We start from the raw sequence: 12,105 nt of genomic DNA on the forward strand, positions 1-12,105 counted from the left end.
ATAATCAGCCAGGTCTGGAGAAGCCTGATAACGATCCTCACCTGCGTTGCAATTGGGAGACATGGAAAACAGGCTGGCTAGGGGGGCCTGAGGACTGGAAATGAGAAGGTCTATACACAGATGTCATCAGCCGCTTGGCGGGTTCTTGCTGCCGCGTCACATTCGAGCCACGAGGGAGGAGTTCAGAATGTCTTCACACTCACAAAAACAAAACCCCCAGTGGCATACAAATCAGAATTTGAACAAAAATAGTCTTGAAATATATGCCTTTAAAAGACAAAACGTGACATAGTATGACATGTCGTCACCAGAGCATCAACAGATTGTTTGGCTATTTACTTCAAAATAACACAGCCTCAACAAGGGCCTACATGTGATGAATAAACACGGGAAGTTCAGTACAGTATTAAGTGTGTCATTACTTGCTGTCAAAGAAAATTAAGATAGACTGTTATTGTTTTTACTCTTAACAGTGGTTAACATCTTTCTACGACAGTTTAGAATGCTAAAAAAATTACGTTTGCAGCACCTCTGCATTGCGACTCATCTGCCGTTAGTAATAATTAGCCCTATATACAGAAACTATAGATTTACACAAGTAAGATTTCTCATAAGTGTATAGCATAAGAGGTGTCACCCATCCATCCATTATTATCCGTACCTCTTATCCTCACAATTATGTATAATATATTGAATATACTGTAGCTGAAGATGAACTTTAAAGCTGGCAGCCAGCACACATATTCTTGCTCCTTGGCAGACAGTCCCTCATATGTAACCCATTCTGGACCACCATAAAAACATTTCATTCATTCTGTCAAACTTTCCATAGCCAGGACCTAGAAGATCCTGACCTTCGTAGTGGCTTTGCCCTGCGTGGTCGTGTAACACGGCCAACGCCTACATGAAGATGCAGGCGCGCTCACATGAGCAGCCGGAATTTGTGCCCTACGAACACCTCCGCATCCGCACCAAGGTGAGTGGCTTCTTGACACTCCCTCGGCATTATTTGTATTGCATCGCGCTGTACCTAGGCTGAGATTTATGGGAATACTCAGACATCACTCACCGCTGTCTCCTGACAGAAATTCCCATGCGGCGATGGCAACCACACGCTGTTCCACAATCCTCACACCAACCCTCTGCCCGATGGCTTTGAGAACTCCCACCACTGAGGGGCCTTCCATCCACACTGTGATGCCTTGCACTGAAATAAAGATCATCATCAATCTCCTGTGCACGAATTGGTGTCTTTTTTTTAAATTTTTTTTTATTTTTTTAAACAAATCATAGCGGCAGTAATAGGAGCGTGGACTAAAAAATGGCCAAGAAATCTACTTCAAGCCGGTGGGCTGGTCAAACAAAAGACAAAAAAAAGCTATGATTTTATAGAAACATTTCCTTTGTCGGCGACTTACTGTAACCACTAGTTCCGAAATTTGGACTACTTAAAAGAAACTAACAATGATTATATAGCAATATTTGTTGCTGTAAATATGCCCATTCATTCAGTTTGTGAATTATTAACATTTATTTCTACAGTTGTTTGCTTTTACTTTTAAACAATGGACAATTGGACATGATTTATGAACAGAAGTTATAAATCACCCTACTAGCACAAAAATTCGCATTTAACACAAGTTAAAGGTGTTACATTTCCAACTTATGATTTATTATTTTTAAAAGCATTTTCTAAGATAAATAACGTAAGCTTACTTGTTTTAAACACCTTGCACACTGAATGAACAAAAACCTGTTGCCAAGAATACTTAACTTACTTCTCATACTAACTATATTGTGGCTCAAATTGTATATAATATAGGCTTAAAAAAAAAAAAAATTATATTGGTTGTTCATGTTCACAACACAATGCTAAGTTGCTAAAACATTAGCAACTCGGCTAAAGCTGGTTAGCCTGCGACCTCCTAAAAGTTGCCTCGTATGTCTTGAAGATACGTCACTAATAGAGCTTTATTAATTAGTCACAAGAAAATTGTGTTTTACTGTTTGCCACCGCAGCTTCTAAAACTCCGAAACTGAGCTAGCAGGAACTTTAAAAATGTTTTTACGGGGCTATGTCTTACCTTGGACTAGCTTGCCGCTAGGCCAGTAATTTCCTTCTGACGGGTGAAGATGGCGCCATCTTGAGGAAGTTGTGCGTAGCCGCATACTTTTAGAGTAACGTGACGTCTTATGTAGAGCGTTACCCCCACTGACGAGGATATCCTTCGTCCGAGAATGCAAATGTAGTTGTTAATGTCGTGTGTTATTTTATTTCCCTAGAGAGTGGCATTCATTATGTTAACTAAACTGCAGTAGGTGAAGAGATGGAATCAGGGCAAACAAATCTAGCTCATATGTCCTCTGATTTACATTAACTTTTGCGTCCCAAAATCAAGATTTTTAAAGACAATTTCATTGCTATTTATGTATCCAGCCATCCTAACCTGTTGCAAAGGTGTTAAATGACTAGACAATGTGGCATCTCATGTATTGTAATGCTGGTACACAGGGATGAGCAAAAAATGTACTGGGGATAGTTTATGTAAATAAAACAAGGAACACTGCATAGCATGTGTCATAAATCTTTATATTTCAGTGGCATGGTGTTGGTATCAGGCAGGTGAACTCTACACCTAGATCTCCCATTGATCTCTATGTACAAAATAAACAAGACATGACCCTGATTGTCTCAGTACTTCCAGTAAAACAACTTGAAACAAAGGAAACAGACAGCAACAGATGTCTCATTAAGAACAAAAGTAAGAAAAACCAGAACAAACAGAAGTACTGTATATCATAAACAATTATGATATGATGAGACGGGTTTAAATTCTTCAACATGGTGAAAAAAAACAACACACTTTTGACTGCCCATTACTCCGAATTTTGTTTTGGGTGCAACTAAACCTAAAGCAAATAATATACGATTAACTAATTTGCCATAAAATGTTACTGGAATTACCTGTATATCACTAAATTATGCAGAGGGCTCAGGCAAAGATGTAGTATTCCCCAAACCTCATGCAATATCCCAAAGAACGTTCATGTCACAAAACTAACAGTTAATTAGGCGACAGAAGAAATGGAAACACAAGTCCGCAATTCCAAATGAAATGTTTCAAAATCATGTCAAAAAATTTGCTTTTTTTCTTCTTTAGTGAATAACGAAGATAGGCCCCCTCGAAATTTGTGAATCAGTGAATTCCCAAATAACGAACCACAAATATGCTCGATTGAAGGTCATTAAAATTTTCTTTTGTTATTAACGTATCTTGTCTTGTTTTTTTTTTTTTTATTCACCTCTTGTATCTATGACAACAAAGTTGAAATCAAAACAAAATATGACTTATGGCCAGTCAAATAATTTTTTTATACACCTTATATATATATATACATATATATATATATATAGGCCAGCAATTTCTCCCAAAACAAACAAAACATGCATACAGGCTTTCAAAACGGTTCTCAGTTGAGCGTGTCCGCAACAAGACTGAGAAGATCCTGCTTGAGCGTGTCAACGCAGTCGGCCTGCCCGGCAGCCTGTCGCAGGCAGCCGGCGGCCTCACGGGCCGAGAAGCAGGGCCGCTGCCCCGTATCCCAACAGCCCAGCATCAGCGTCAGGCAGCCCCGACGCAGCGCCGGGTAGTTGTAGCGCTGCGCAAAGCAGTACACCTCTGACAGAAGGCCCGCTCTCGTACCTCCTTCTGGTTCCTCCCACGGGGATTTGAGGGAGTCTGGAAGTTCTGCTTTAAGGAACTGAGCCGAGCTTTTTAACTCCGACTTTTCGGCGCAGGGTTTCAAACTTTGAATTTGAGAAATACCGTCAACTTTTTTTTTGCTCTCTTTCTTGTTCAGGGAAGTTGTTTTGATGCTCGTCTCCAAAAGAGTCTCGAATTGCAGGTGAACACACGTCAGGTCCAACTCGGAGGTCCTGCTGGCCAGGTGCTCTTCGGCGTTGTCCTGGTCTCCTCCTGAGGGGGGCGCTGCTGTACGATCGTCACCAGACAGGAGGCAAGCCATGCAGAGGTCCTGCAGCTCTCTCTGAAGCTCCGTGGCCAAGAATCTGCACGCTCCCGTCATAGCCTCGCCTAACGGAGATTTCTGGAAGGGCAGCTCCTCTGACTGACAGGAAGCGAGCCCCTCATGTATCAAAGAGTCCAAAAACCGGCACTTCTCCACCTGGCTTGATGCTGCCAGACGGCACCCGTGCAGGTGGTGCAGCACCGGAACCAACATGCCTTCAGTAACGTCTTTAATGCGGACAGCTTCTCCGGATTTGGCTTCCCCGAAGCCGCCTTTGAGCAAAGCCCTGAAGTACTCCGAGTCTGACCCAGCCACGGCCTCCCTGTTGGCCGGGACCTCCGCCCCATCATCCAGAAGCAGCAGCAAGTCAAAGTCAGATGTGGCATACGGGCAGACAGAAGCGGGACGAGGCTTCTTAGAAGGAGGTGGCGCCACTGAGTCACCTTGACAAAGTTGAATCAGGCGTCCAGCATCAGGGTGCGATTTGATGCTGGACACCAGGGGAGACAAGCAGCCAATCAAGAGGGAGTAGTAGAGCGAGTGGATCGACGCGTCCGGCCAGGTGGAAAGCAGACGCCTACAATCGGCGGTGTGGGCGTCCATGTCGTCGCGGCAACCGAGAGGCTGCAGGGCCAAGAGGAGGCCGCCGGAGTCCAAGAGGAGTTTCCGCAACTGAGACTTGTTGCTGTCAGATAATGGAAATTATGATGACTGTGGGGACCTTGACTTAAGCGCTTAAAAAATATATATATAAGGCACAAAATACTGTCTTTTTGGACTCCTTTTTTTTTTTTTTTTTTTGGACTACAAGGTACATATGATTATCGTCAAGCCCTAATATAAGGATATGATTTATTCACTTAATATTCATTAATTCTACACATTATGCTTTTTTTTTCAGATCAATGTACTGATATCTTCTACCCTTTTACTTATTTTTACTCTACTGTAATTGTTACACTTCTGATGTTTATTATGCTTTGGTATAATATATAATTTAAATGGCCTGTTTGGATGAAGTACATAATCGAATATTGTTTTCAATTCAATTCAAAATTTTTATTTCATTCTTTAAAAGAAAAAAAGAAATGAAAGGAGACAGAAAGAAGTCAAACTTGTGATATCTGTCTGCCCCTAATCAACATAAAAAATGATCAACACAAAATAAATGACAACAAACAAAATCAAGACGCTTTCAAAGTAACAAACAAATTAATTCAATAGCATGACCTTGTGCTCAATATATTTTTCAAGTAATTGTGCTTTTATACATTTAAACAAAAATACAAATAGACTGAGATAATTTGGTTTTATAATCCAGATTGTTCCACAAACCGACACCTTTAGTTGAAATACATCGTTCTTTTTGTTTTGTTCTGTATTAAGGTTTGGAAAAAAATATATGTTCCTCTTCATTTGTACTCACTTTCCAATTTAAAAAAAAATAAATATTTGCATGTTAATTGATAACATTTCATGATGGGCTTTATATGTTATTTTAAGGCATTTAAACTCCATCAAGTCATTACATTTTAAAGTTTTTATTTATATGAATGTTGGATTTCTTCAGTAAGAAAACAAAATTGGTGGTACAAAATGGATGACAAAGAGTTTCTCTACTTTTTAATCCTCTTGCCATGGCTGGGACAAACTGACCCATTTACAAGTAAGTCAGGTGAAGTAGTTCTTAACATGTCCAATGAAAATGGTTCATATTTGAAAGTTGACTTAATAGATTTTTTTTTTTTTTTTTTTTTTTATGTTTATTGAGATTTTTCAACCCTGCACTTTTGGTTTGATAAACATGCCTGGGTCAAACTGACCCAGGATCATCATCATTGCTGTCCCTGAGAAAGCACAAAACAAGATGTTTGTTGTGCTTGTCTCCATGGCGATGCCGCACGGAGCCACTAAGATAACAGAATGGCTGAAATTGACAAGGGATCGGTCATTCTTGACATTTGAAAGAGGACTCACCTGCTGATTAAAGGCAGGGACAGCGCGCAGTTGACGCGGTCCGACTCGGAGCCCGACAGCATGACGTGTGCGAGGACCCCCGCGCCGAATGCCGACTCGCATTGGACGTGAACATTGTTGAGGACAGTCACACCTGCACAAAAGACCAATTACCAATGTTAAATTACTGCACCAAAACCTCAACACTGGTATGAAGTTACTCCACAACACTGTGTTCCAGGCCACTCTAACATTGTCACTTTGAAATGTTGTATTCCAGTGGACTGATGGCGTTGCTTCACAATATGACGTGATCGCTAGGCAATATTTTGCGCCAAAGAACTCACCATGGTTGCTCCATAATGTGTTTGAGACTGAGTAGACCCTGACGTGGATGCACACTGTGTGCCAGACAATTCTAAAATGGTCATTCCGCAATGTTGTATTTCAGTCAAAGATGACATGGGGTCACTCCACCAGTAGATTGACATGTGTTCTTTATGCATTGTTGTGCGAATAATATGGGTTTGCTCCACAATGTTGTGTATTTCAATGTTTATGTTTTTACATATGTTTTAGCTCCACCAAGTGATGATTTCTGCAGATTCTCAGCATTATATTTCTTTTTAAACACCAAGTTAATTTTGAGGGGGAATATAATTTAATATTATATTAATAATGTACATAAATTTAAAGACCTAACACCTAATAGATACTTTTCACTACTTGTGGAAAAAATAGATTTGTACTTGTTCTGGCGAGGTTCTGCTGCGGTGAACATGGTTATTATAGTGTTGGAATTTACATGTTAGTTCGTTTTTATTTCGGTTTGAGTTTTGTTTTTAAATTTAGTTAATTTTAATTAGTTGTCAGGGTGGTTTTAGTTAGTTTCAGTATTAGTTTTTGTTTGTTTTTCATGTGTATCACTTATGCGCAATATTTAATAAACACCATGGTAAAATGAAAAAAGTAACACATTACTTACCTAGCGTTGCATTTCAGCCGAGTTAAATGATAAAGCAGGTGAGCCGAGCCATTGGAGCCAAAAGTCAAGCACGCAAAATTGTTGCCCGGGAGTGACGTCATCTGAAGGTGCTTTGCTATTGGCTGCCACTAGATGACATCACTTCTGTGTAAACACACTTTCAAACGTCCTTATTCCGGTTAAATAAATATACATAATATCACATTTAAAATCATCCCCAAAGGCTCGTGCATTACATTAATTATCAAAGACTAGAACAAAGGACATTTAGCTAGAATTATAGTTAGTTTTGGTAAACATTATTAGTTTTATTAACATAATTTTGTAAGCATAAAATTAAGTTTCAGTTAGTCTTTTGTTTTTTCACCATTTTAGTTTTTATTTCATTATTTCGAAATTGTTTTTTGAATTTTAGTTTTAGTTTTTTTTTACATTACTTTCATTAACTAAAATAACGAGAAGAGATAAAAATAAGCAATTTAGTTTTAAGTGTCATGCCTCATATGTTTGGATTTGTATGTCTCCTAGTAAGCATTTTTCAAGGTGTGAAAATCAAGCTGACAACTGAATCAACATCTTACCAAGCTGTTTGACCTTGGCTTTCACCCGGTCATGCTGCTGCCCGGCCCCGCCGTCCCTGTGGCAGAGGTAGTGGTGGACGAGTGCCACGGCTCCGGTGCGGAGGAGCGCCCGGAGGCAGCTGGGGTTGCAGCTTAGGCGGCACAGCAGGCGGAAACAGCGGCTGCTGGGGTCCTGGTGCTGACTGAGGTAGCGCAGCAGGCCCAGCACGGTGCTCGAGGTAACCAAGGCGGGGCTAGGGTCGGCGGCGTGGGAAAAGCGCGACAGCAGCAGCAGGACGGGCGATTCAGCCGTCCACGGTTCGGGATGGTACGGGTGCTGGTAAGCGAAGCGGCGCGGCGTGGACGGAGGGGCGTCGACGGTGAGCTTCGCTGCGGAAGAAAGCGCAGAATGTGCCCGCTGCTGCCTTCTGTTGGGAGATGAGAACTTAGAAGGGGAGGGCGGGTTGGTGGCTTTCAAGGCGGGGGACGTGGTGGGGGGACTGCAGGGTGGCGGATCTCCCGCTTTCCACCTCGACGACGAGGAGTTCGGAGCGTCTTTCTTTGAGGTAGCGGCGTTGAAAGAAGAGCAGGTTTTAAGTGGGGCGAGGCAGTCGGGGTTCGGGGAGCTTTGAGGGGGCGATCCCGCCCACTCCCCGTCGGCACTGCTAGAGGAATCCAGCAAGTCTTCTTCGGAGGAGATCATACCTTCAGACAGCAGCCAGGACCTGAATGCAACAACACAAGTTCGGTATTTACATTTGTCAAATAGTTGAATAATAACTAAACTACTATTTTTTTTTTTATAGAGACCTCATTTTTTAATGTACAGTTTTCAAGGGATGTAACGATATCCAAACATCACGATACGATATTATCATGATATGAAGGTCACGATACGATATTATCACAATATTGTGGGGAGGTTGGCAATACAAAAAAAAGGTCACAATATTGTTAAAACAAAAAACAAAAAAAGAGCTCATACTAGAAAAAAAATTGCACTTTTGTACATTAGAGCAATTCATATATAAACAACCTACAATCTCTAATAACACTTAATATTGAGGCACTAAATTGCTAATGCCCGCCTATAGTGAGTTCCTCCGCATATCGACTCTGTTCCTTCATCTGACCATGAGCGTGGATTTTAAACATAGAAGGGCCAAACATGCCTTGTCAAAATTAAACTGCACTAAATCAACAGCCACCAGAGGGTGCTAGAACTGCACAAATGGAAATCAACCTGTCTTTAAGAGTTAACTGCTTTTAATGTCGTGACATGACGACGACGATATATTGTGGCAGTTTTAATATTGCAAGATCACGATATTGCCGTTACCGTTACATGGCTACAGTCTTCATAATTATAATTATTTGAATTGCATAATCTACAGGAAATTTTAAAAATGTGAATTAAAAATAGTTTCATTAACATGTTAAAAATAATTTTCATTTTGATTATTTATTATACATAATTAATTGAATTATAATGATCAACAAATAATTCAATAAATGTTAAGTGCAATGTACATTAATAAATGTATTTTTTTTAAATTGCATTATAAACAATCACTTTATAATTAACCAATTATTTAAGAAGTAAATTTTAAAATTAAACATACACACCATGCATGTGAAATAATTTATGTTGATACAAATAATAGACACTGTTTTAAAATGTGTATACATAAATAATTTAAATACAGTTAATTCAGCCGTATATTAAAATGTGCTTGTAAAATAGTTTCCTGATGAAATCATGACTTCTCATTTTAATTTATATTATAATTAATTAATTTAAATATGATTAAACATTAACACATTTATAGAGGTTACAGTAAATGAAATGTGTATGGAAAAGTGTACTTACATAATAATGTGCAATATATAATCAACTTTTAATTCATTACATAATTTTTTTAAATCTTTATGTCTTTTATTTATGAAATCATGAATTCTCATTTTATATTATTTTAAATGTGTAAAATTGTTTGTGTGACATTTTTTTTCAATTAAAATAAATCAATTGACCAATTCAATTATTCAATGACAGTAAATGAGTAAATGACTAATAATAAAAAAAAGTCAGTATGTGCATTTTAACCAATTTTTAGTTTAAAAAAAATTATATATATAATTATTATTATTATTTTTTTTTAAACACTCAATTATTACAAATATTAGAGGACCCTTGTTAATGTAAATGTTTGCTGGGCTGAATTTGTCATACCTGAGACTTAAAAAGCTTGATGAGCCCTGTTCCCTGCCGCCCTCCTCCTTCTTGCAACCCTCAAAAGGCGCAAAGTCGAAGGAGTCCAAGCACGACGGCGACAGGAGCTCGGCGTGAGATGACCCCAACGAGACACCCGGGGTGCCGCCGGCCGCATCCGTCTTTTCGCCCGCGGTGATCGCCACCAGTCGGGCGACCAGCAGGGGGACCAGCCCCAACTCCTGCAGCTGCTCCACGGCCGACTCGTCGAAGACAAAGTCCACGCAGGCCAGGATGGCGAGCCGCGCCAGGGGGAGACTCGGATGCGCCGCCAGAAAGCCCACCAGCGCCTCGAGCCCGCCACTTTCCTTCACCTTGGCGCGGTTGACCGCCTCCTTGCAGCACAGGCACAGTGCCTTGAGGAAGACCCCCGACTTGAGGGGGTCCTTCTTCGCCTCCGCCGTGAACCTGGGGATAACCCCCAGGGAGCCCACTAAGGGGCGCAGGCATCCTTGAGAGCACAGGTTGGCCAGGGTCTTCAGCGCCAGTTCCTCAAACGGCTTGCTAGCCTCTTCGGACGTCATGGCGCCCAGCTGGGCCAGAACCCCTGAGCGGGACACCTCCCTGGCGCATTCGGGACCGCAGCCTCGGGTGAGCTCGTGGATGGTCCTGAGGGCCGTCCGCCGCAGGCCTTGGGGGTAGTCTGGGGAGATGAGAGGGGCGAGGGCCGACAAGGCACCCTGAGTGAGAAGAGACAAGCGGTTGCTGGGCGTGTCCGAGAGGTAGAGGAGCGCCCGCGAGGCCGACTGGGCGCACTCCAGCTTTGGGCAGGCGTCTTTGGGCAGAGCGGCGGTGGGGGAGGACGGGGTGGACGACAGAGACAAGCACAGAAGGAGGATTGGTATGCCACCTATGTGGAGAAAAATGACAAAGTGACAATTGAAACTTTTTTTTTTTTAATTCATGTGAAGTGACGACTGCATTCAGCATTTTAAGACTGCCACAGCCATGAAGTTAACATCTATTTATTCTTCAATCCATTTCTTAACCGCCTATCCTAGCTGGCTTTGTGTAGTAGGCGGGGTACATCCTGAACTGGTTACCAGCCAATTGCAGGGCACACAGAGACAAACAACCATCTCGATTTAATCTTCTAAAATACTTTTCTTTTATTTATTCTTGATCCTTGGGAGATTACTTCATCATTGTTCCTTATTTTATCTAACGTAACAAAAGGTTGGTCGTGATTCTGCATTAATGAGGCCCACAAATTCTACTTGGCAACAAGTAACCAATAAACATCATCTGGGAAAAGAATTCAAGCCATTCTATCACTCACTGTTAGTTATTTTGTTCACGAACAACCCCTAGCTGCATATCTAGCAGACATTATTCTATTCTTAAATAAATCCATTAAGTTAATGGCACTCATCATAAAATAATTTGCTTGTGTTTATTTGTGGATGCTATGTGGATAACCTTATTGGTTAATTCCGAATTTCTTTAAATACCCTTACTAAGTGATCCAACTTAACCAATCATTGATCTGAAGATATGACGAGATAGCAGATAGTCCAAGACTTTTGAAGTCGCGAGGCCGCTATGTTGCTCTTCCCAAGAAACGTTTCTTGGCATACGATCCTATACATTTACAGTATCGAAATTTGAGAACATTTGAGACGGTACTTAGAAGCAACAGTATGATTTAGTTGATGATGTTTTAAATTTGTTGAACATAAACAAGAGGACTTCAGACATTTTCCAACTTGCCTAAAATACATGAATGATGTTTACAGGAGGTGACGATATTTGGCTCACGATATCGATAATACCATGATACACGATATTTACGATTTTTTTTTATTTATTGTCAAAAGAAATTTAGCAACATATCACAATATGTGACTGAAAAAGCCCATAAAAAGGAAAATGTCTAATTACGCATTTATTCAATGCCAAAATTTTGTACAATGTACAAAGTTCTGCATAGTGCCTCACTGCCTCTGAGCCTTTTAACTGTAAACATTGTAACGTGAGACAAAATAAAGTGCATAAACATTTATAACTTAACACTGCACAACTGGACACAATATATCGATATCTACCGTCAGTGTATCGATAATTTATTGCAACAGAGAGCGCAATAATATATTGCGATATTGTTTTTTTCTCCCACCCCTAATGTGTGTGTGTGTGTGTGTGTATATATATATATATATATATATATATATGTTTTTTTTAATTAAAGAATTATACCTGTAATTCAACAAAAGATGCCTCTGCCAAATCTAATATTGGGGTCTAAGGAACTGAGTGATAAAAGAAAAAAGGGGTCTTCAAAGAGGTATATACAATCCACTCGTTAT

At 40.5% G+C, this 12,105-nt stretch overlaps 2 protein-coding genes across 6 annotated transcripts in view; one reads left to right on the forward strand and one right to left on the reverse strand.

Annotated features, from left to right (window-relative positions):
- The first annotated feature begins 117 nt into the window (after positions 1-117).
- On the forward strand, positions 118-1,244 carry cox6a2 (cytochrome c oxidase subunit 6A2). Its single transcript, XM_077532138.1, is given in 4 exon segments — positions 118-189; positions 844-885; positions 887-976; positions 1,086-1,244. Coding segments are annotated over 4 exon segments (291 nt in total). The 5' UTR covers positions 118-120; the 3' UTR covers positions 1,176-1,244.
- Positions 1,245-2,571: 1,327 nt separating this feature from the next.
- Positions 2,572-12,105, reverse strand: part of armc5 (armadillo repeat containing 5) — a 12,874-nt gene continuing 3,340 nt past the window's right edge. For all 5 annotated transcript variants that reach the window (XM_077532095.1, XM_077532072.1, XM_077532086.1 and 2 more), the window contains 4 exons: positions 9,761-10,649; positions 7,552-8,255; positions 6,007-6,139; positions 2,572-4,714 (listed from right to left, as the gene is read on the reverse strand). In XM_077532095.1, the coding sequence (XP_077388221.1) occupies positions 3,472-4,714; positions 6,007-6,139; positions 7,552-8,255; positions 9,761-10,649 (2,969 nt within the window). In that variant the 3' untranslated portion in view covers positions 2,572-3,471. The remainder of the gene's footprint in view (positions 4,715-6,006; positions 6,140-7,551; positions 8,256-9,760; positions 10,650-12,105) is intronic.

The sequence above is a fragment of the Festucalex cinctus genome, chromosome 1 (assembly GCF_051991245.1).
Source record: "Festucalex cinctus isolate MCC-2025b chromosome 1, RoL_Fcin_1.0, whole genome shotgun sequence".
Taxonomy (NCBI): Eukaryota; Metazoa; Chordata; class Actinopteri; order Syngnathiformes; family Syngnathidae; genus Festucalex; species Festucalex cinctus.